Here is a 26,286-nt window from a genome sequence, read left to right on the forward strand (position 1 = left end):
TCTTATGTTTGTTCTTCCAGTGTCATCCAGATCCAGTGACAAGACAAAAATCATGACTGCTGATGGCAGTAGTGACCTCGGTATCTTTGGTGTCCACCCAAACTCTAACTACTTCACAGAGCATGCTTCTCTGCTGCCTTCAAGACCAGGGGAACTATTCTTATCTGTCCATTCTTCTGGGGGAAATCTTCACATGCTTGGGATAGAAGCCCCTGTAGCTCACAATAGATTTGAGGCCTTCCGTTACCATCCTGATTTAGCCTATTGAGATGGTTTATGGGGATGTGGCTCTTAAGCATGCTTCAGCTTCTTGGAGCCACAGGTGGGTGAGCAACCCTGAAAAAAGCTTGCTAATCCCTCATACCAGAGTGGCTAGTTATCCCTGAAGACCCCATATTTCTTGTGATACATGCTTTAATAAAAGCTTATTGACTTGATTTTTTTTTTTTTGCAAATCAATAAAAAATACCACATACTCCCAAAAGACAGGGATCTGTTCGTTTATTTACTTATTTTTTTATTCAATATATGTTTATTAATTATCCTGTGAGAAGAAATATGGAGTTGTATGAACGGAAGGCCAGACTTGGGAGTTTGGGAAAACTGAGGTCCAGGTCCTGACTAAATTTTGTGACTAAAAGCAAATCATTAAGTAATTCTTTTAAGTTACAGATCACCTCTTTGAAGATGATTTTGTTTTTGTCTTGGTATCTCCAGGACTTAGTGTGGTGCTTAAATTGAATCTACAGAAAAAAATTTCCAAACCAATGCAATCAATTCTGTTGTGAAGCATCCCATATTCGCAGATTATGTGCTATTCATATTCAGCTAGTGAGATACCATATGTATGACATGATTCCTAGTCTCAGGGAGCTTACAATCTAAATTGATTCTTCTAGAAATAAAATACCTACATTATATATTTACATTGACCGCCTTTATAAGGCATTTACATGTATGTATCCATGTGACTGCAACAATGCAAATGAAAACGACAATAAAAAAAGGAAACTGACTGAAATGTAATTAGAATAATCCCATTTGGCCTTGAAGATGAGAAAAAACACTCCCTTCAATTCTTTGTAGACATAGGAGACTAAGTGTGCGCAATATGGAATAGGCCATTAGATTCAGTTGATGGATTGGTTTGTTTTGATCAACTGCTTTAAAATGTCTTTCCTGTCTTTTTTATTGTTACAAGCACCAGCTCACTGGATAAGGGATGGGAGAGGAATATATTTGGGAGTGGAGCAGATGTAAATGCCAAAAATATCAATAATTTAAAAAAAAATTGATCTGTCTAGAGCTTAGCACAAATCATGAATAAAGATAATATCTTCAGAAAGCAATGATTAAAAGGAAAGGAGCTCAGAGTATTTTTGTCCATTTTGCAGTCAAATTACCATCTTCCAAGTGACTTTCTTTTCAAGACATATTCTATATAACCAACTTACTACGTCTAGATGCTGTACATTTGCCTGATTTGGTTAACCTAACAGTGTCCTCCTTCAGGAAGGCTATCGGATCTAGTGGAAAGGCCATTAGGCTGAGCCAGAAGACCCAAATTCTAGTTCCAGCCTGCCAGTAACTAGCCCAGTATTCAGGTAAATGACTTCTTTTTTCTGAACCACAGTCTGGAACTCAGCAAGTGAGAGATGCTCTTCAAGGTCCCTAGAGTTTTAACACCTATGGAAACCTGCTGCTTATGAACCATAATACAAAATAATCTCTTGAAGGAGCACTTTCAAAAGCGCCTGTCTGTTTAAAGAGGGGTGAGAAGGAAAGGATGGGGGGGAGGGGGAGGAGAGAAAATGGTGACAGAAAGCAGTCCAGGCTTGCTGCTCGTTAGTACCGGCTGCACTCCAGGCAGATACACATGGCTCCAACATCACAACAGGCCTCTGACAACAAAAGGCACAGCTGAGAGGGGACCACCATATATTTTCGTATTGTATCACCTCCAGATGCTGTATTTCAAGGCATCAGTTAAAATGGCATCTGAGGCCACTTAGGAACTGGGTCCTGCGCTCAAGAAAGACATGGTTCTTTTCACTGAAAATAAGGCACTCCAAATGGAGATAGGAAAGAAAACATTTAACAAAGAAATGAATTCTAGGGCAGACATTGCATGACACACTGAATGAGATGAGACAGATAATTTCACATAGTTTTTATTGGGAAATCATATGACTTACCCTAAACTGGGAAGTACTAATTTAAAGCTGGCATATTTAGTAATTCAGAAAGATGAAGCTTGTGTCTGTTTGCCTCACAGAGGTTAGGAAGGGGGTGAGAAATATACATCAGAGGAAAAAAAAGTATTTTTGTTATTCTATGCTTTGCTTGCATGAGTCTCTCACCTTCTTTTTTAATGTCTGAAATTCTCAGATCTGGATGCTAGGATATGCGGGCACAAGCCCTGTCACTTTACACACTGAGCCATAAAAGAGCTTGCTAAGGGTCACAGAAATTAGGTAGTGGTAGAAGCCACGACAAAATCCTGAGCTTCATTTTCCTGAGTCCATGCTGTGTTCTATTTTCCATGTAATTCTGCCTCCAGCAAATGATGGTTACTATATTTTATCAGGGACTTTCTCAGCATTCATGCTTTAGTGCTTTAAATACTAAAAACAAAATTACTGCATTCAAGTTAATAAGGGAAGATGACTGTCTTCAAGGCGACACAGCAAATCTTTGAAATCAACGACAGAATTGAGTTTCCAAGGATGTAACAAGATGTAGAAGAGTTATTTAAAGCCAGACAAGTCTACATCTTGATCTGAAATCCTTCTGGGATATTTTTTTCTGCTTATGTGAATTAAGGGTCAGGAAACAGGACCAAGAAACCATTGCAATTTACTCTGGGCAAACCTGTCATTCTATACAGGTAAATCCTCATATTTAAAAACAACAACAACAACAAGATTTCTGGTTGTTTGGGTCTATGTCATCCACAATAGTCCACAATACTAACCTCTTAGTTTAGAACGTCAGTTGTCAACAAATCTCAAAAGTTTGTGGAGGGAAAAAAATGCTCAACCTAATTTCCTTCAGAGCAGTTTCTAAGATGCTCAGAATGGCATATCCAGTTTAGTCACCATTGGTCAAATCCAGGGTTACTCGGCTACCAGAGATGATTTGAGTGACTGTAAAGTCCGGCGGCTTGTTTCCCTCTTGTTAAATGAGAAAATGTGGGGTTTCCTGCCCTGAGGGATGACACAGAGCATAGCATCCACAGTCTGGGGAATGACTTGGCCCGATGCCTGGAGCTTATCACAGATCTCTTTGAATCTGGCCTGGAGAGCTGGGTGTCCATCTAATTTCTCCTTCACTGTGGTCAGCTGTGAACAGAAGAGAAAAACAGAATGTAGAAGGGCATCAAGACAGTTCCTTTGTTTCTTTCTTCCTCCTTGCTCCTAGTGCCACCCCTCACTAAAACACCATGTAGTGATAAATAAACTTATTTATGTATTATGTTGTCTCTCCTCATAGAAGCTCCCCCAGGCCAGGGGCTATTTCATTACTGTCTTGTTTATCACAGAACAATGCTTGGCATAAAGTAGGTGCTAAATAAATGATTAACTGCATCCCTTCAAGACGCACAAATACACTGCTAAGAAAATACTCCACATCTAGAGAGTATTATGAAAACTGGGGCTGAGGGACAAGGAAAGGTCACTGTTGTTTTATGCAGTCTTGTCTAACTCTCCCCCTGTGCACATCAACACTGTTCATGGGGTTTTCTTGGCAAAGATTCTGGAGTGATTTGCCATTTCCTTCTCCAGTGGATTAAAGCAAACAGAGATTAAGTAATCTGCCTAGGCTCACACAGCTGGTATCTGAGGCCAGATTTGAATTCCAGACCCAGTTCTCTATTCTCGGAGCCATTTAGTTGCCTCCAAGGCAAACAAGATTAAGTGATTTGCCCAGCATCACATAGCTAGTAAGTGTTTATGGTTGGATCTGAACTCATCTTCCTGATTTCTGGCCCAGTGCTCTAGCCACCAAGCCAGAATATTTTAACATGTGGGGCTATAAAACCAAGAGAATGGTTCCACAAATAATATAGCACAATCTGAGAGTTACATCTTGGAAATTTAGTAAATGAGAGCTTAAAACAGCACTTTTGACCCAAAGAGATGTACCAAGGAAGGAAAGTAGGATGGAATGATGATGGGGATGGGCTGCAGTGGCTCATTAAAGCAAATGAAGTAAATGTATTTGATCAGACATCATTGCAATAGCACAGTCCTTCACTAATACAATTATTTCTTAATTAAGCTCAAGTTGTAAGAATCTGGCTTTCTGAAAACTGCTTCCCAAAGTACTAATTTAATCACATAGGTTAAGAATTGTTCTTGTGCCCCCAACAACAACAACAATTTGTTTCAGTCACAGGCTCAACAGTTTAGGAATGGTGAAAGACTTGTTGCCACAAGCATTTACTGGCCACTGGCCACGTAAAGGCACTCTGCTAAATAGAGATCAAATGGAGAATACAGCAAGTATCCTCATTGCCCTATCACATACTGATTAGAGGAATAAAACTCACCCTCTAAGACTTGCAGTAAACTTTATGTACATTGGATTACCTATGTTTGAGGTGAGGTGGGCCTGTTATCTCACAGATGAGTGTCCTACTTCCACAGATTTAGGTTACAACCTAGCTACATCCATCCACCCCCTGTAACTCTTATCAGTGTCTTCCCAAGTATTTGCCATGAAAGGTCCACACAATATGTACATCTAGGATCCTTGAGATCTCTTTAACATCCAGGAGCTGTCAATGGAGAGCCCACACCTGGCTGGCAGGTATTCCTCACTAGTACCTTATGTTTATGCCAACCTTTTTGTTCCTACAATTTTTTGAATAACTTCTTTTACTCCATTTTTGCTAATCCCCTGTTTGTAATACATTGCAGGCTTAGCATGCATCTCCCCACTATTCTCTGGGAGATAACAATCATCACAGATAGGGAAACTGTAGTGTTCCCTGTCTTGTAACCAGAAAACATTCTTGGCTTCTGTGTTGCAATGGGAAGTTTTCTGTAGTTAGATGCCTTGAAGTCAAATCTCAATTCTGTTACTTACTACCTGTATGACATTAGACAAATTATTTTGCCCTTCTAGGGGTTCATTTGAAAATGAATAGAGTTGGATTAGGATGTCCCTAAAATCCTTTCCAGCTTAATTAGCTTTCTTTATAAACAGCACCATAAAGAAAAGAAATATGTTTGGACTTAGTAAAAGGATGACAAAAACCAAGTCTTTTATTTGACTATTTTCCGAGAAGCCAAGTGCCTCAAATGTTGATGATCAACATATATCTGTTGAATGGTAGAATTTGGGAACCAAACTAAAATCAGAAGAAACAACATGGATTTGCTAACTCTGGAACTGAACAAAATCTAAATACTAGGTGGGGTTTTTAAACCTAATTATGAACTAAGTTAAAGTTGAAAAAAATCCTCATACTGATCTTAAGTTCAAAATTTTAAAAATCCAAAGAGAAAGGAAAGGGGAGAAAATAGAAAAAAAGGAAGGGTTGTGAGGAGACATGATGGGAATCTTATAGAAGAGGGATGAGTCTCATTTTGTCAGTCTCAGAGAAGGTCCTAGGAACAACTGGCAGGTGTAGCCAACAAGCAAGTTGCTCAATGCAAAGAAGACCTTCCTAACAATTACAGAAATTCCAAAGCAGAATGATTTGCTTTTGGGAGGCTGTGGTTTTATCCTTACTAGATATCTTCAAACTAAAGCTTTTTGCTGGGTATTTTATAGAAGGAATCCCTATTCAGACATAGGTCAGATTGAATAATGACCTCATCCAGAGTCTGCAATGTAGGGAAAGCTGTCTAAAAATAGGTGCCATCCGAGCTAGACCTTGGAGGATGGCTTCTTTAACAGGCAGGGATGAAGGTATTGACTAATGGGTACTCAAGGTGAAGGGGGACCTGGGGCACAGGAAGTACATGATATATTCAGGAAGAGATGAGACATCTAACATTTCACATAAATAAATCTGAAAAGATAGAGTGGGGCCAGATTGCATAATGCCTTAAATGGCTTACTATAGAATCTGGATTTTTTTCTTCTATAGGCAGTTAGGAAGTCAGCAGAGGTTTCTGAGCAGGGGAATGACACTGGGAACAATTTTGTTAGGAAGATTATGGTGGCAGTGGTGTATAGGCTGGATTAGAGGAGGTAGAGGAGGCTAATTCAATTCCACTCACCTACAATATTTGAAGAGATTTAATTCATGATCACGTTTTTTAACACAACCATTGGCTACACTCACTTTCTGAATATACTGCAAGCCTCTATCTCCCTTTTACACCATGACTCCCCTTGGAATCTTAGTGCTCAAAAGGCTCTTAATGTTATTATGAGGAACAGCTTGTTCTGTCACCAGGTTCAAGGTGAACAAAATTAATGTGCAGCATAAGGTTTCCCAAAAAAGCAGTGCAAAGCTGTCAAGCCTGGGATAACTTCACTCTAATTGAATGTACTGCCTCAGTTCTCTTGGATAACTGTGGAAACATTAAATGGAATTATTACAGCTATTCTGCTATCTAAGCAGGAAAGAGAAGTTGCCAAATTTGTTCCCTAATTTAGTTCATGAAAAAAAAAATCAATGAAAGAGAAGCCTATGTTTTAGTCATTTGAACATCAGTTTTGCAGAATGGGAAAAGGTGAGCAAAGAACAAGCACTTAATGAGTACCTACTATTGGCTAGACATTGGGATAACTGCTGTATAAATATTAATTCATTTTATCCTTAACTCTGGGAAGTAGGTGCTGTTATTATTCCCATTTTATAGCTGAGGAAACAGAGGCAAAGGTTATGACTAGCAAAAGACCAGTTATTTTTCTTTTTATCTCTTTTTCTCTTGTTCCTATAAGGTGGTTAAAGAGTCCTCTTGATTTATTTTACTCCATTACTTCTACTCACTAAACATGGCCATTTTCATTGGTGTGCATAGGAATTATATTTTGAGTTGGAAAGAACCAGAGGCAGGGTCTGAACTCAGGGCTTCCTATCATGCATCTAGCACTTTATCTACCAAATGCTTGGCTGCCTCTAACATATTATTTATAAAAAGTGTTCTCTATCTGCTAACACAGCAGGGCCCATGAAGTGGAATGTAGTCCAGAGGCTTGGTTGCCAATCGAAGGTTTGTCACTTACATACCTGAATGACTTATACCTATCAGGCAAACTCTAATCAGCCTCACAATATCTGAAGGAGAATCTAAATGGGCATACACAGTTTTGGATTAGAATCCATCTAAAAACAGCTTTGGGGTAAAAAGGACCTTCAGGGTAAGTTTAAATTGAAAGTAGTTTTTAAAAATGAGTATTTTTCCATATGAATTCTGGGAAGGTAATATATACCTTCAATAGAGAAGAGAGAGCCTGGTACAAATGATGTAACCCTGGATGGGGAGTCAAGAGACCCAGATTTATGTTCTGGCTCTGCCACGATTTTGCTGGCTATGTGAGGGAATAAGGGAAGGCTCAGGAAAAGGCCCAGCTAATGTTAGAGCGAGCTGAGCAATGACAACAATGACAGCTACTGGCCACATGGGGGACATTCCAATTCTAGAACATTTGCTACAGTTTGGAATGTGGATGGAGAGAAGTTCAATAAAAGGGCGGAGGCTGAGCACTATTAGGTGCGTGATAGTATCTTTCAGATCCGCCATGAGTGGGTAAAAAAGAGTCACCAAATATTTTTCGTTTTCTGAAGAATACAAATTAGGTTGCATTTCCAGAGCCATGAGTGTAGGAATTGGGTAAAAGAAAACACATTTTCTTTTTCTGGGTCTCAATGTCCTCATTTTTAAAATGAGAAAGGAAGCAAACCAGATGATGTCTAAGTTTTCATAGTGGGTTAAGTCCTCCCAAAAGGATTTCCTCTGATGAAAATCAAGAAAGTTTTGTCAGTGATGTTTGATATACCAAGATCACTGAAGACCAGGAAGACTTGAATTCAAACCCTACTTCATTTAATTATTAACTGTGTGTGTGTATATCTTTAATAAAGTCGTTCAAACTTCTTTGAGTCTCAGTTTTTTATCTATAAAATGTGAATGTGATGGTTGTGAGAAGCAAACGAGATAATGGAGAATAGCAGCAGCAAAAGAGCTACATGCAAAGTCTCAAAAAAAAGTAAATTGTAGTCAGTTTCCCCCACGCCCCCCAAAAAAAATTCTTGGAAGAGATGAAAAAAGATTTTAAAAATCAAATAAGACCTGAAGTCAGGAGGATCCGAGTTTAAATCTAGTCTCAGACACTTAATACTTCCTAGCTGTGTGCCCTGGGCAAGTCACTTAACCCCAACTGCCTCAACAAAAATAAATAAATAAATAAATAAATGAAAATCAAATAAGAAAGGTAGAAAGAAAAGTTGGGAAAAGAAATGAGGGAGGATGCAAGAAAAAAAGTCACAACTTGGTAAAAGAAGCAGAAAAAAATTGATATATAAAAATTCATTGAATAACACAATATAAGCTTTTTCTTTATAGATATGATTTTTTCCCTAAAAACTATGTTAACATTATTATTTTTTTTAAATTTGAAATTCTAAATTCTCTCTCCCTACAGTTTCCCTTGTGCTCCTTCGAAGGCAAACAATGTGATATCAATTATACATGTGAAGTCATGTAAAATGTATTTCCATATTAGCCATGCTGCACAAAAAAAAAAAAATTTAAAGTAAAAAAAGGCTGCCTCAATCTCTCTCTGTGAGTAGATAACATTTTTCAACATGAGCTCTTTGGAGTTGTCTCAGACCACTCTATTGATAGATATGTCAAAGAGATCAAAGAAAAGGGGAAAGGACCTAATAGCACAATATTTATAGCAGTTTTTATAGTTTTTTCCAGGAATTGGAAATTGATTGGGGGGACACAATTGTAATGGAATACTATTATGCTATAAGAAATGATGAGGAGGATGGCTTCAGAAAAACATGGCAATACATATATGAACTGATGCAAAGTGAAGTGAGTTGAATGAGAAGACCATGGTATAAAATAATAGCAACAGTGTAGTGATGATCAGCCACGACAGTTTTAGCTACTCTGATCAAAAATGATCTGAAACAATTCCAAAGAACCCATGACAAAAAATGCTATCTCCCTCCAGAGAGAGAACTGAAGTCTGAGGGCAGACTGAAACATGCTTTTTAAACTTTATTTTTTATGTTTTTGTATGTGTTTTCTTTTGAGACATGGCTAATATGTAAATATATTTTCTGTAATTAAATAATATAATATAATTTGCTTTCTTAAGGAGGAAAGAGGGAAAGAAGAATATGGAGAGAAAGTGGGACTCAATGAATGTTAAAGGTATTTTACATATAACTGAAAAATATTTAATGAAATAAAAACATTTAAAAAAATATTGCTGTAACTATGTCCTTCTGGTTCTGTTTTATTCATTTTGAGGAGGTTTATAAAAAATAAGATATTAAAAAAAAAAGGAATTCCAATTCAAATTCCACTATCTTTCTACAGTGGAATAATCATTTTATTTAATATCATCTTAGTATATTGCAACCTAGGGCTGCACAAATTTCACTATGAATAAATTTCATTATTGGATTGAGTGAAAGTCAACATATGAAGGAGTATCTATCTGCCAGTGTGGATACCTATTTTACAGAACAAGAAATGGGTATGATGTCTCTTGAATAAGACAAACTACCAATTTGATTTCAAATCAGTTTTTGCCCTTCTTGGAGAATTTCTATTAAAATGAAGAAAGACTTGATTTCTCCTGGTATTCTTTCAGACTTCCCTCTCCTCCCCAAAAGAAAATTGAAGTGGAAATGAAATGATGAGTTTGTTTTTTTTTTTTAAATGCTGATGTGGAATTATGAGGCAAAATCAAAAAGCACTAATAAAACTTATTTTAACAAACAAACATATTCTGGAGGAGAAAAATTAACATTAGAGAGATGACTGACTAAGGCTGACTTGGGGCTATCTTCTACTCAAGTTTGTGGAGTCATGTGAAAAAGCAATAATGGTGACCTTTGGCAGCCTGGCTTGTCTTTTGTAATACTGTGACAGAGTTAATAGGGAGAAAGAAGGCTGTTTAGGGCAGAACTTTCAAGCACTAGAGGGAGAGATGGAAAGAACACGCCATTATTTAGGATCTAATTATCTAGGCTGCAAATTACCCATATTCTTGGCTCCTCTTCCCTCCTATTAGCCATCTCACTCTCCTTCTACTAATACTTTTCCCAAAGGTAAATAGAGAAAGAATGGGAAGAGAACCTCTAATCAATCAATTTTTGTCCCTTGGAAGCAGCTCTGACAAGAAAGGAGGTGAGAGATGAGATGGAGGCTGGAAGTGGGCAGTTCAGTTACATGATAATTCTATCCAATTTCAAATGTTTTCTAGGTGAAATGTATGAGTTTCTAAAATTAAGAGTGTCCTGCAACTACCGACATTCACAACTATTGTCCTTATTTTCCCCTATCAATGAAAGCAAGATGTGTTTAGATGCCACACACAGAACTCTGCTTTGCATTGAATAAAGGAAAAAACATCAAATAATTGTTGATCACAAGTTTCCTTTCCTATTATCCGTTTATCTTTTTGGTCATTTATCAGTTATACAAATGGCACTGTGGATAAAAGTCTGGCCTTAAAGTCAGTAAGACCTGAGTTCAAACTCTACTTTTGGAACATATTGGCTGTGAGACCCTGGACAAGTCATTTAACTTCTCAATATGAGACTAAGTTGTTGATTAGTATAGTTAAAGACTGTCATTGATAAAGGGGAAGTATTCACTAAGAATACTCTATTCTAGAGATGTCACACTCACAATGCACAGAACTCTGGAGTACAGCCAGAACCAGTTAAGCATAAGTGGGAAATGTTAAACAAAATAAGTGAAAATAGAAGACAACATAATGTTAATTTGAGGTTTTTCCCATCAAGCCCAGAGGGATCCATTTCTATTTGTGTTCAGCACCACTGACATATGCCACTGAAATCACAATCCTGCCCTATCAGTTGTGAATCAAAGACTATTGTTATGGGCTCCGGGTATATTACATGGGACTGCTAGATGATGAGATGGATAAAGCACCAGACCTAGACTTACAAAGACTCACTTTGTGAATTCAAATATGACATTTACTAACTGGGAAAGTCACTTAACTGTTTGCCTCAGTTTCCTCATCTGTAAAATAACTTGAAGAAGGCAGTAAAACATCACCCCAACATTTTTACCAAGAAAATCCCAAAGTGCAGTCACAAAGAATCATCCACAATTGAAATGACTAAACAAATCAAGCCCAATTAATTTTAGAGCCTATGGTGGCTTATACTCTATTAAGAAAAAGAGAGACACCATTTGAAAGTAGTTATGATAAAGTTACATTTACAAAGGGCTTTTTTAAAAAAACATTTTATATATATACATATATATATATATATATATATCACTACATTATTTGTTGTTGTGCAGTCATTTCAATCATGTCCAACTCTATTTGGGGTTTTCTTGGCAAAGAAATTGGAGTCATTCACCATTTCCTTTTCTAGCTCATTTTACAGATGAGAAAACTGAAATAAAGAGGGTGCCCAAAATCACACAACTAATAAGTATCTGAGGCTTCAGTGAAATGAAGGCTTCCTGACTCCTGGCCTGACACTTTATGCACTACACTACTTAGGTATCCATGTGCTACATTATAACCCTGACAATAACATCTTCTAACGCCATTGTTATTCTATCACCTAAACCATGATAACTTTTCCCATAATGTGCTTAGCACAATGTCCACATAGCAGGCTTGGTAGAAAAGCTTAATAAACATTTAACAATTGGGTTCGATTAAGCCAAAGTTTTGCTAAATTTAACCCTGAATGTCTGTCTGATTCAGTCTGGATCCCCATTTGTTATATTCCACTGCAGTTCAAAACTCCTGAGCTCAAGAAATCTTCCAGTAATCCTTCCCAGTCCCAGGTATCATGACACCAATCTCAGAATGTGTTTTGCTTTTAAAAGAGTTTTTAGTCCCCTGGTACGTACCACTTCCTCTGAGAACTCTTGCTTCTTCACAAAGCTGGAATTAATTTTTTCAGCAGATTCCTCTAGAATCTTCAGGGCTCCTTCCAACATATCTGAGTGGACATGGATAAGGATCTAGACCACAGAAAGAACCAAATACCAGTGGGTTAGACTCGGAAGACATGAAACTAGCCAAGCCTCTGTGTTGCCCTTAGAAATAGGCACAAGCAGTAAGTTTCATCTAGATGTTTTGGGACTTCCCTTGTTATGCTATTTTCAAAAACTGGAGTCTATGAACTTGTTTGTTAATTATCCTATATTTCAATATAATTGATTTCCTTTGTAATCCTTTGGACTTTATTTTATACATTTAGAAATATTATTCCAAAGAGGAGTATCATAGGCTTCCCCAGACTGCCAAAGACAGTCACAAAAAAGACACAAAAAAGGTTAAGAGCTTCTGCCCCTAAAAGGTGCCCACAGAATGTATCCAGCTGATAGGAAATTCCATTCCTTTAAGATCCAATCCAAAATACACCAAGCCATTAAAAAACCCACAAACAACTTAAGTATTCTTTTAGGATTCAACCTTTTAACAATTGAGAGCAGTATCACTTTACACTCACACATCATCCCAGTTAGGATGGAAGACTCAAGGGTGAGAGGTCATCAAATATGGTACATTTCATATATTTTCCAAAGTTTTCAATAATAATTTATTGTTTTTGCTAATTTTTTTCTTTAAAAAAAAATCTGTTATATGGCATAGCTCTAAGAGAGAGGAGACAAGAGATGCTGGGAGAAATTTTGTTGACACAAAAATCCCAATAGAGATCAATAAAAATTCTTATAGGCTCCCAGAAGTTTGAAAAGACTGTTAATGTCCCCCCTCCAAAATTGCCTTGTATTAAACTACTTTGTACATATTTGTGCTTATTCAAATTACATTTATGCTGTATATATTTTTAAAGGTATTTATCAATATCATCATTTGAATATTGTTTTTGTTTAGTCACATTTGACTCTTTATGACCCAATTTAGGATTTTCTTGGCAAAGATACTGGAATGATTTAACATTTCTTTCTCCAGATCATTTTACAGATGAGGAAACTGAGGCAAATAGGTTTAAGTGGCTTGCCAAGGATCACACAGGTATTAAGTGTCAGAGGGCACATTTAAACTGACATTCTCCTGATCTGAGGTCTGGCACTCTATCCACTGTGCTATCTACCTGCCCATTTGAATGTCAGCTCTCTGCAATTAGGCACCATTCTGTTCTTTGTACTTGTATCTCCATGGCTGGCCCCAAAGTGCCTGACCTATACAGCCATTTAATATATTCTTCTTGGTTGATTGGACACCATCTAGTTCAACTCCCTTGTTAGCAAAGTCAAGGAAATTGAGATTCAGGAAGAATAAGTGATTTCTCAAGAATGCTCTTGAGCAGGAAGTGATATAGACAACATTGGAATCCAGTTTTTCTGATGCCTATTCTAGCCTTTCAAACACCCACAAGTAGCAGAATAAAATGTAATTGGAAAATGTTTTACACAACAAATAAAAATACAAATTACAATAAAACATTAAATTACAATCAAAATACAAAAAAAAAAAAAGTCATGATATGGCTACAGGGATCCATTTCTACTTAAGTTAAATACCACTGCATCACACTATCCCCATACTTTATGAACCTTACTTCTCAATGGTTCTACTAGATAGGCAAGAGATAGATGTAACTTTTCTTACAGATTGAGAAATTATAGCAATAATTAATATTAATACTCAATATGTGAAGTATAAGCTCTTTCTACCAAATCATCAAAACATGTGTTGTTCTGAATTCATACAAGAAAAGGATGTTATGGTTCTTTCTGTTCTCCTCTTTCTCCTCCCATACAAAAGGCAAAGAATGAATCCTATTTCCAGCAGTGATAGATTTCTATTTAATATATTCTTTCTCACCTATTGTTTGTGAAAGCAGGAATTTATGGGGTAGTTTTCTAGGATTAATTGTGGTTCATTGTTGTTATTCAATTATGTCCTACCCTTCATGATTGCATTTTGGGGATTTTTCTTTTTTGTGAGACAACTGGAGTTCTCTATCCACTGTATTTGTATTAAATCCAGCTGACTATACTTGACTTGTGTCCAAAAATGGAGAAATCTGTCTCTATCTCATTTTACAGATGAGAAAACTGAGGCAAACATAAATGACTTGCCCAGGATCATACAGCTGGTGACTATCTGTGGCTGATTTGAACTCAGAAATATTCCAGGCCAGGCACTCTATCTACTTTGCCACCTAACTGCTCTTAAATGTGGTTCAGTTTTTATATAAGTCCCTACCTAGGTTTATTGCTAGGGTTACTGAATGAGGGCCACATTTTATTAATCAAAAGGAAATTATATAGCAGAATGATAACTGCCCAACTAGGGATACAGACGATTTACTTATGTTGGCTGTTTTCTGGAATAGAAAGATAAGACCACAGGGTATATTTAGCATTTTTGTAGAGTCTCTGAAGCTCATTAGGAGGTAAGTAAAATATCTCCATTGAGAGATGATGGAGTGCAGCAACATTTGGTGATCACCTTTGTCTCCCTCCTCTAAATCTCTTTCTCACTTGTAAAATGAGATGGTTGGACTTCTAAGGTCCTCCCAACTCTATGATTCTGGGACAGCACTGGTAGTAGACTGCCACCCTCTGTTAATAACTCTAAAACCTACAGTGCCCTGGGGCTACCCTTGTCTTCCTAAGAGCTGGGAGATTATGTCCCCAGTAAATTTGCCCTAAGGCTGCCCAGTGGAAAAGCAGTGCTTTGGAGGCCAAAGCTGAACACAAGCACGAGGAGGGTTCTGGCAGATTTTACTTTCTCTCCTCAAATTACTCCCTTCCTGCAAGTAACCTGGTTCCAAAGAGGGCTTTCAAGGCCAGAACAACACCTTGGCTCCTCAGATGAGAAGGTGATGGATGTGGGCAAAGAAGAAAGAAAGGCTTCTTATCAGCAGTCTTTTTTCTAGCTGAAGTTTTCAGGAGAGACCAGAATGGAGGTCTGATATTGTTTTAAATGAAGTCCACAAAACTAAGAAGTCCTAGAAGTAAATTTTTCAGGGGGTCCATGAGCTTTGAAGGAAACAAAAAGTATACCTTTATTTTCACTAACTTCTTTCAGCCTCTCTTAACCTGGGGTCCATGAATATTTTTTAAAATTTTAATTATTACAATATAATTTCCTTTTTGATTCTATATATTTCATTCTACACATTTAAAATATTCTGAGAAGGGATTCATGGGCTTTACTACTTTGCCAAAGAGGTTGAGAAAGACGGCTCTAATCTTTCAAGAGATATCAAAATGAAGGCCATGAAAATCGAATTTCAAGGGAGCAGGGGAAAATTTGATATGAGAAACTATTTATGGAGTCTCTGCTCCCTCTGCCACCATAATCACCATGGCCCCAGGAAATAACGCCAAGTCACAAGGACGCTGCAGTCTTGCAGGAATTTGATATAAGTGGATTTTTAAAAAGGTGCACAGTATTTCCAAACTAACATTTAGGAATTAGATATTTCTCTCTCTCTCTCTCTGCCTGCAACGTTTTTTCCTCCCTTCCTCCATCTCTCTTTCACTCCTTCCCTTCTTCCCTGTCTCTAATTCTGTCTTTAGGTCTCTCCCTGCTTCCTTTCCTCCCTTTCCCCCCTCTCTGTTTTTCTATCTCTCCCCCTGCCTCACCTCTCTGTCTGTCTCTCTCAAAGCTGGATAAAGACTGACATGGATTCCATGAGCAAAAAAGACTATTGTCATACAGTTGTGAGAGTACTCTATACCCCAGTGGGAAAGCCATTGTTCTGAATTTAAAATTCAAATCTTGGCTCTGGTTTGAAGTATTTGTGGGTTCCCTAGCAAATCACTTTACCTCTCTGAGCCTCAGTTTCCTTATCTATAAAAAAGGAGGTGGAAGAGAAAATTTTTAAAGTTTCTGTCCAGCTTTAAATCTATCGTTCTCATAGAGCTCAGGTTTTACCTATTTCACATGCTTTAGTCTGGGAAGGCTTCCTGCTTAGCATCACAGTAGCTATAAAAAGCTGAGTTAGAAAAAGCCTCAGAGGCCATGTGGTCCAACCCCATTATTTTACAGCTGAGGAAACTGAGGTCCATTGATTATTATCCATCTAACTCACACACAGAGTTTTATCTCTGCAATTTATCATTGCAGAGGCAGGACTTAGGCCCAGATCTCCAGCCCAAATTCTCTGTTCTTTTTGTTGTACCATTCAGCATGTAATGAGATTTAAGGGTAATCTTTGACAAAGGAGAAGGACCAGACTTTAAAAAGCTCCACCTGTGCCCCACATCACCCACGTATTATCATTCCAAGTTAAAGCTCCCAAAGTAAAGAACAGTGAACATCATTTTGAAATGTGTCTCCCTTTGCCAGTTACAAAAAGAAATGAACAAATTCAAATCGAATCACTGGAAATTTACCCTGATCTGGTTTCACCTGGTTCCAGAGATATTTGGAAGTAAAAATTAATCCTTTGATTTGGAGCAGAATACTAAAGAGGATCTGGAGCTCTCTCAGTATTGACAGTCTCGGCTCAGATGGGCAGAGCCGAGTCAATATGGTTGTGTCTGCATGAGATATCCTAATCAATCAATGCAGTACTGACTGGGGAGGAACTGGAAAATTGGTAATCTAGGTTCCTGGGCATATTGGCTAAAGGAAGGATGTAGATAAGAGAGAAAGTGAGAAAATACAAGATTAGGTCAGTTCAAATTACAATTGGTAGAAGGAAAAGATCTTTATACGAGTCACTAATTAAAATTTGGTAAAGAAAATTATTTAAGTTTGGATTTTCTAAATTCTAATTGGTTGCCCATTTATCAGGTTTCCCTTGAAAAATAATTACAAAATGCCACTCAACAAGTCTGATTCAAAGAAAGCTTTTCAAAAGATTTTTTTGAAAATTAGATAAATTTCTATTTATCATAGAAATGATTCTTTAACTGTATATACATGTGTATGTGCTAATTATAATGATCTGAGTTGACAAATAATAGTTTGAACACTTGACTATCATTCTGCTGAGAATGGCAACTTTTTCTACTTCCTCATCTCTGAAGTTGGCTTCTAATCTCTCTAAGAGCTGATAAAATCAGGTATTCTAGGTTCTCTATGATCTCATTCTGGGTAACTTCTTCTCAGCTTATGTTCACACTACTCCAAAGGTTCTAAATTCTTGATGTAACCTATTATTTCTCCCCTGTACTTCCCCACCTAGACAGTTGGATGGCATAGTATAAAGTAGGAAATGCAAGTCAGAAAGATTTAGGTCAGAATAAGAGGCACACACTGCTCAGTATGTATCTAAAAGAGATCACAAGAGAGGAAAAAGGACCTGCATGTACAAAAACGTTTGTGGTAGCTTTTTTGGTGATGGCAAGGAACTGGAAATTGAGGGGATGCCCATCAATTGGGGAATAGCTAAATTAAGTTATGGTATTTGAATGTAATGGAACGTTATTGTTCTATAAGAAATGATAAGCAGGCCGATTTTGGGAAAAGCCTGAAAACTTACATGAACTAATACTGAGTGAAGTAAGCAGAACCGGGAGGATATTGTATATAGTAATAGCAAGATTATGTGATGATTAACTGTGATAAACTTGGTACTTTTCAACAATGAGGTGTTTCAAGATAATTCCAATAGACTTTGGATGGCAAATGCCATCCACAACCAAAGAAAGAACTATGGACACTAAAGGTGAATTGAGGCATTCTATTTTCACCTTTCTTGTTATTATCTCATGGTTTTCCCCTTTTGCTCCGATTTTTCTTTCCCAATATGAGTCATGGAAATATATTAAAAATTGAATATACATGTATAACCTATGTCAGTTTGCATGCTGTCTTGGGAAGGGGGAAAGTAAGAAAGAGAGGGAGAAAAAAAGAGAGCCCAAAATTTTACAAAAATGAATACTGAAAACCATCTTTACATGTAATTGGAAAAATTATATACCATAAAAGTAAAAAATGAAAAAAAAAATAAGGGGCACAGATGGAATTCTAAGATTTAGATACTCTTCAGCTAAGGGGCTGTAGGCAAAGTCAGTCAACTCCTGTGTTTCTGAAGAGATATGAGTAAAAGAGACTGGGTGTCAGCTTTTTACAAAGAAAACAAAACAAACAAAAGTACATGGCATCTTCATAAAATCTTTGTATACTTTTTAAACTTTAAGACTTTCTTAACTAGAATGCATGGGTAGAAGAAGAATAAACTATTAACAGGATTGAAAGGAAAAAAAGAAATTTCCTCTCAGGTGATAATGCACTTCAGTTCGGCAAGCCATAGTTTTCTTCCTTATCTATATAAGAGAAATATATTTCTCCCCTTATCCCATGATGTGAACAAAAAGTAGTCTGTATATAGTAACTGTCCTAAAGTTTAAAAATATATTTAAAAATATACTTGACTTTTTGTTTTTGTCACATTTTTATGCACCCTTGTTAGTAGCTAATGTTGTAAGAATGAACAAAGACTTTATTTGTGGAGTGGATGTAGTGACTACCAAAATCAGAAACCATCCCTACACAGTGGGCATCACTTTATTGCCCTTCAGAATCTATGTTTATCTCTAAAATGACAACTTACATTTAAATTATTACATGCTTTGCTGTCTGGATTCATGATCTGAGAATAAATGGATCTTGCCTTTGCCACCTGGTTCTGAAAGAAAAAAAAAAAGCATTATCATAAGTGATGATCATTCTATTAAGATCATATCTTAACAAAGATATATTAAGATTCCTCAGCACCTCACCTCCTTCCCCCCAAGAACCCAAAAGGTGATGCTTATGGAAACAATCCTTTCCCAATCATTAAACATTCTATGGAAGTCTTCAAACAGTGTGTAACTGACTCTTTTTCTATTTCACTGCTTCTTGTAGTGAGATCAGGCTGGAGAAATGTCAACCAGAGCTTTTTTAGCTTGTCTAAGTTAGCAGGGCTCAGGGCTCTCCTTGGTGATGTCAGAAGGCCAAATGAGAATAAGGCCCCCACCTCAGGACTGTTATTCTCTGCAAACCAATAAATGGATCTTGCCTTTACCTCTCCAATCAAAGCTTCTTAAACTGTGGGTCATGACTACATATGGGGTCTAATAATTGATTGAGAGGGGGCAGGTCACAAAATTATTATCAGTATATGTTTGATTTGTAGACCTATTTTATATACCTATATACCCAGGTATATATATAGCCATATATATATACCTATATAAAAATTTCTTGGGTGAAAAGGAGCTGAGATTGGAACAAGTTTAAGCCACCATGGCTAGATAAAAAACACTTGTGAAGAAAATCCCAAGTGATTCCAACAACTCATATATAAAGACAATGAAAAATGGAGCCCTAAGAACTTTGCCAGTTCAGGCTCTCCTTTGGATCCAAATATGAGTGTAATGATCACTACTGCATGGAACACTTCCCTCAACTAAATGACAACACTAGTGACCACCACAATTAGCCCTCATTCCACTGCTGCCTTAAATCACATTGTCCTAATGAGTGACTGTCAGTGGTCAGTCAATAGGCCTTTAGCAAACACTATGTTCAAGGCATTATATTAAGAACAAAGTTCTCAGCTCTCACAGGGCTCATTTTATAAAGGGGGAGGCAGCATGGAAACACCGTCATACATGCACCTTGCCTTTGCCACTTGGTAATTTATTTTTACATGCAGCTGTAATCGGAAGGCAACTTTAGTAGGGAAGTACTAGAAGTAGGAGAGAACGAGAAAGGCCTCCCGTAGAAGGTGGGATTGGAGCCGAGTCTTCATGGAAATCAAGGAGGCCATTAGGTGGAGATAAGAAAGAACATTCCAGACATGGGGGAAAGCCAGTGAAAAGGCAGGGCCAAGAGATGTGAAGGAAGGGCAAGGAGCCCCACCACAGGACTGACTGGAAAGGGAGGAAGGGGCTGGGTTGTAAAGGACCATCCCCCGTGAATGGCTGGGTGGTGCTGTGCCTCTGCCCAGCCTCCCTTAAAGCAGAGGCTCAGGCCTAGAGTCGGGTGTCAGGCTTGTCTCCTGCGCTGGTCTAGCACCTCTTCACTGTACATGTTCTGTGAAAGAAACTGGCTGCTCTCATAAGTCTATTGCTCCATTCAATAGCTTCTTTGGCTACTACTCAAACAGTGCTTTCCTTTTTGCAGCTCTGCTTCCATTCCTTCTCCATAATCCTTATTATCTAGGTGAGTATTCCTTTTATTGATGACTCTTCCCAGGGCTCCATGATAAAGGCCAGTGGTAGCTTCATCCTAGTCACTGGTGCAACATTCTCAGTTTGGTATATGCTTCCATGTTAAAATCTTTTTTATTTGAAAGGAAAGTTAGACAATTAAAGAGAAAGGGGAACACTGCCAGTGAAAAAGCAGTAGGAACCACCTTATCGCCTCCATGTTACTTAGGGAATTTCCCCTGAATTTCATGGAATTGTATTGGCCTCTCTTAAATTCTAACTAACAATAAGGCAAATGCCCTGGCCACACTTTGCGGGCAATCCTTTGGAGCACTCAACCAGGCTGTCCCCACTGATGTGAGGGGAAATTCCCATTTTATATACCACAAATGTATTCTGGAATCATGGGAAACACACTAGACTTGTGGTCTCCCAATAGGTAGTTTCTGGAATGCTTATTCAATGGAGGTGGAATTCAGGTCAGGAAGGCATCCAAGTGACTTAACAGCTCTTGTTAGACATGAAAGAAGTCTTGTGGAATTTATTTAAGTCACCTGGGTAATTTCTCTTTTGAGTTTTTCCACTCCTGTTTTCCATAGGCTTGGGTCTTAATTCTTACAAATGGTAATTGAGTTTCTGAAAGGACAACCTTCTCTGTATATATAAGCAGAAGTGTCAAAGATGCAACTAACTCTCAAGCCCCCTGAGTAAGGCCTGAACCAGATTAAAATGCAGTTGGGTAATAACTGACATCATAAATAAAAATATAAGAGAATGCAAAAAATGTTAATACATAGTTTTCTAAGTCAATATGCAACATGCATGGATCCTTATGTAGATAAGGATTCCTGTGATTTGGTGGACCCTATTTCTGTTTGAATTTAATACCAATAGCCTTAAGCACAGATTTTAGTTGCAAGGACACTAGAAGGTGTTGCTCTTTTAGAAATGAGCTCTGTGAAGAAGGTATGGACACTTGGTTTTATTGCTCTAATCTTAATTTCTAACATAGTGACTTCTAATCAGACTAACTATGTACCTCTTTTCTATATCAGTCCCTTTCAAATTACATGGACTCCCATCCAAATCCATACCTGTTTTAGAGCTAATGCTATGGCAAAACTGGAGGCTCGCCTTGTCAAAATTTCTGCTTTGATCATTGCTTCATCCAGTAAAGTCATACAGGTGTTGAAAGAATTGACACTGTTCTGTAAGAGACAATTAATGAGCTATTATGTCCTTTCAAGTTCAATGAAACGAGTTCTTTGTCAGAGCTTTCTCCACTAGACCTGGATTATTCTCCTTAAAAGCTGTTAAGGTTCACATGTAGACTCTGGTCTGAGTGCAAAGAGACTGGTGCATATGCAAATTGGCAAATAAGGATTTTTTCATGAGCAGAAAAAGGAGATGAACAATCAATCAATACATATTTTACTAAAAAAATAAATAAGTGATCATTTAAAAAAATTTAGTGAGTATCTTCTATTGATATTTTCTCATAACTTCCTGTTACTCAAAAAAAAAAAAACAATCCAATAGCTTTAAAATAACATTTTAAAAATAATAATCTTTTATTTTCAAAATATATGCAAAGATAGTTTCCAACATTCACCCTTTAAGAAACTTTTGTGTTCCAAATTTTCTTCTCCCTCCTTTCTTCCCACTCTCTCCCCCCCTAGCAGTTCTTCTATACATATTTCCATAATCATTATGCTGCACAAGAAAAATCAGATCAAAAAGGAAAAAAATTTAGAAACAAAATGCAAGCAAACAACAAAAAAGATGAAAATACTATGTTGTGATCCACATTCAGTCCCCACAGTCCTTAAAGTAACTTTTTTAAAGCTTTGAATCAAGCTTCTCCTTGCAATTGGACAGGGTTTTACTTGTCAGTATGTGACAGGGCTAATCTCTACAAATGACCAGCTTCTGAATATAGACCCATACTTAGAAATAACCAAATGCTTGGGTTTGTTACTATACAAAATTGCTGCAGAAGTTAAGCTCAACATTCAGGAGGAACATCTGGCTGGGGAGATTTCCATTCTGAAAGTATACGCAGACACATATCAAATCTTTGATCCCAACCAGAGACCAGGTCTTAAAAGGCTCATAAAAATTGACTTTTTCAAATGAAGAAAATGAGCCAGAAACCAGCAAAATAAAGAGATTTCAAGGATAAAATTGAATTTCTGTCCTCAACTCATCCATTCATAGTCTGTAGAAACAAAGTAGATAGACTCATGAGATCACTGTCTACTCTCTGAGTTTATGCTTTTGTCAGGATCTGAATGACAACCAACATCTTCAAGGTAAAGTTCCCTTAGGACATAAAATGATCATTTAAGGGGGAGACTATTCTTAGAACAACAGCAAAAATTTACTGATCTAGGAAAAAACTGGTACAGTCAAAAGAATACTGGGTTTGGAGTTGGAACAGTTGGATTCAGGTCCTGGTTCTAATTTTCATGACCTATGTGGCCCTGTCAAGTCACTTACAGCTTTCCAAGTTCCAGCTTCCTCATCTATAAAAATGAGGATAATACACACACACACACACACACACACACACACACACACACACATACACACACACACACAGCTAGAATTAATGAAATCTGATCAATTTGATCTTTCAACTCTGGACCTAAGCAATTTGGAAGAATGTTCTCCCTAAACTGCTCAAATTCTTTCCACTCCAGGGCTTTGCCATATTGTTGTCCAAGACGTTGTCCATATTATCCAGTCTAAGATGAATGGACAATGAAATGGATAGTGAACAAAGAGTCAGAGTTTCAATCCTGCCTCTATCATGTACATGCTATATGACTTTAAATTCTTTGTAGCTCATCTTTCTCATTTGTAAATGGGGCTGATAGTGCTGTAAAACATGCATCACACTACTCATCCTACAGGATTCTTATTATAAAGAACTTTAAAAACTGGAAACTGCTATATGAATGAGTTTTGACTGTCTTTCCCTACTTTCCCTCCCCCCAAACACTATCTGAAAACATAAACATAAAAACATTGAATTAGATGAGCTGAAGAACCAGAGATCATGTAGCCAACTATTAAATATTAATACCATAAAATATTAATAAAACAATAAAATTGGTAAAAATTAATAATATAAAATATTAAAATATTTTTCAAACACACCCAAATCTTTGTGATCCTTTTTGGAGTAGTTTCCCATTTCCTTCTGCAGTTCACTTTATAGATGAGGAAACAGATAAAAAGGTAATCCACACTCCTCCACTGCTATTATCTAGCTGCTATTATCTCTCACTTTTCCAGGAACCATTTCTCCAGTGAGTTTTGAATAGATGAAAATGGAAAGTTACTCTTTAAAAAATATTTTCTTTGGGACAGTGAGGTGGCACAATGGAGAGCACCAGCCCTGAAGTCAGGAGGACTTGAGTTCAAATCAGGTCTCAGACACTTAACACTTCCTAGCTGTGTGACCCTGGGCAAATCACTTAATCCCAATTATCTCAGCAAAAAAAAATACTTTCCTTTTTTCCTACCTGTCTTATACCTACTTACAAAAACCCTCCTGACATTGACAATGACTCCTGAAAAGTAACACAAGCATCTCGCATCCAAGCTTGATTCTCAATTATATGAGAAACCCAAGCTTTTTCCAATGTCTATTTATAATGTATGAGAAGAAACTATTCTTTCTTAGGGAATCCTAAAATGACATTTTGTTTGCAGCTCTGTGGCTTTCCAAAGGGACAAATGAGACAGGCTTGGCAAGAAATACAAGGACAAGCAGAGGGAGAACACATTGATGAAATGGAAGACTTTCCAGGTGGCAATCTTCCTGAGAAGCACCCAAGGATTGAGCTCTGGGCCTTGAGGGAAGGCTTTTCAGATACCTTCACGATCTATGAACAGACGGGTTAGTTTTCACTCAGTCACTACCAAACACAAAATGGATCCCACCTTAGATGCTGGTTTAACCTGATCATTTGTCCATCCATCCATCCATCCACAAACATTTATTAAGCACTTAATGAGGGCAAAGTACTCTGCTTGGCTGCTATGGAAAAATGTTAAGTCATGGTAGGTCTCTCAGGGAACTTGGCATCTATTAGATATGTACGGCTCCAAATACAACATAAAGTGTTATATATCAAGTACCAGAGTGACACAAAGTACACCAGAGGCATACACATTAGCAAGATGGTATCTGGCTTGGGTGAGCAGGAAAGGAAAGCTTCCTGGAAGAAATAATTGAGCTGTGCCTTGAAGGTATTAGAAATGAAGAATATTATGAAAGCAGAGAACAGAAACCTGAGAACAAAATTAATAAAGCAGAGACTTGAGATCACAGGATTTTAACATAGAAAGTGACCTTAGAGATCATTTAATTCCTTTTGAATCATAGACAGATGAGAAAACTTGGGCCCTGAATAGTAAAATCTCAACATCTTAATAATATTTATCCAAGGTCACATAGTTATTTAGTAGCACAGCCAAAGACAAGACAGAATTTGGGTCTCCTGACTTCCCCAATTGCAATTTTATTTCCATTTTATTTATTATTCCCATAGTTATCAAGAGTTTCTAAAAGAAGTGTGTGTGTGTATGGGGGGGGGGGGGACAAATGAAACTTTTTTTCTTAAAGAAAAGGTTCTTTCTACATATGAAAAAAAGTAGTTATTTCAATAGTAGAGGGAACTTTTGAATAAGGAAATTCTTTACTGATGCAGTTCAGAACCTACTCTTAGAAAGCCGCCTGCTGCATGGAGACTTGTCCAAGATCACAGTCTGTTATGGGCCAGAACTCTGTACTTAAAACAAGGATTCTTACAAGGTTAAGTCAGTAGAATTGATGAGACAATGGTTATCTAGTTTAGCATGGTGATTAATAGTTCTCTAAGTTCTGTATGACTGATTTAATCCACAAATAATCGTTTCCTAGTGATATAATGATTGGTTTATACTCAGTGTAGAGTATATAAATTGGGACAAACTCAGCCAGAGTCAGAGCCAGATTCATTCACTTGATCTCACACCACCGTGGTAGCTGGCCTAACCTCCTGTACTTCTCCCACTAAGACCAAGGTCAGTCTGAAAGGCTCTCTAGAAAGCTGGCCTGGGCCCTAGGCAAGGAAACTAGATTGTGAAGGAGATAATAAAGGATTTGGATTTTAACACCTGGCTATTCTCGTGATGATTACTCTACTGAAAAGAAGGCTGCTCCAAAACCTCCAGAAAAACAACAGAACACTACAACAGTCAATGTGTATTAGTGGGCCCTGAAATCAGGACTTTCCGACTCCAAGGAGAACTCTCTACCTATCATGTGTGATGTTTCTCATTACAGCTTACTTTTCTTCAAATCAATATACTATAAATGAAATTTCTGTAGTAGATGAAAATCTTAGACTTAAGATAAATTTGTTTTTATTTATTAAAAAAAAAAAAAAACCCCGAAAATAGTTACAACAAAAAACTTTCCTCAAGATTCCCCGTCTACCCCACCCACCATGCTTTGAAAATTAAATGAGATCATCTTACCAGTTTATAGCAAGTTGCAAAAGCAAGAACGTAGGTATCTTTATTGAACTTTATTCCTTGGTTTTTCATTTCTAATAAAATCTCCAATGCACCTACCAAAAGAAAAGCATTAAACAGAGCACTAGAAAGGTGTGATCTACTGGGAACCTCTAGAACCCTGACTTGTTTTTGTGCCAATTACAGAAAACTTTTTTTTTTCCTGCACAATCAGAGCTGTCCTGTCAAAGTTATTGGATAATTAACACATTTCAAAATAAATCATTCTAGACATAAGGCACTAATCTTTTATAACTCCATGCATTTTCAGCATAAGTGAAATCTGATATGCCTCATTAAGGCAATCATTGTAAAAGAATGAAAGTCTAAAAGACTTAAAAAAAAAATGGGATTCCTATAACTCAAACATTCAATGAGATCATGTGCATCCATTTTTTTTTTGTTAATGTGGCTTAATTTTTCATTTTATTATATTTAA

At 37.3% G+C, this 26,286-nt stretch overlaps 1 protein-coding gene across 1 annotated transcript in view; it reads right to left on the minus strand.

Annotated features, from left to right (window-relative positions):
• Positions 1-2,155: 2,155 nt before the first annotated feature.
• Positions 2,156-26,286, minus strand: part of PTCD2 (pentatricopeptide repeat domain 2) — a 40,104-nt gene continuing 15,973 nt past the window's right edge. The window contains exons 6-10 of the mRNA XM_051992482.1: positions 25,812-25,903; positions 21,374-21,487; positions 18,695-18,769; positions 12,057-12,170; positions 2,156-3,341 (exon numbers count right to left, since the gene is read on the minus strand). Of these exons, the coding sequence (XP_051848442.1) occupies positions 3,117-3,341; positions 12,057-12,170; positions 18,695-18,769; positions 21,374-21,487; positions 25,812-25,903 (620 nt within the window). The 3' untranslated portion in view covers positions 2,156-3,116. The remainder of the gene's footprint in view (positions 3,342-12,056; positions 12,171-18,694; positions 18,770-21,373; positions 21,488-25,811; positions 25,904-26,286) is intronic.

The sequence above is a fragment of the Antechinus flavipes genome, chromosome 1 (genome assembly GCF_016432865.1).
Source record: "Antechinus flavipes isolate AdamAnt ecotype Samford, QLD, Australia chromosome 1, AdamAnt_v2, whole genome shotgun sequence".
NCBI classification, from domain to species: Eukaryota; Metazoa; Chordata; class Mammalia; order Dasyuromorphia; family Dasyuridae; genus Antechinus; species Antechinus flavipes.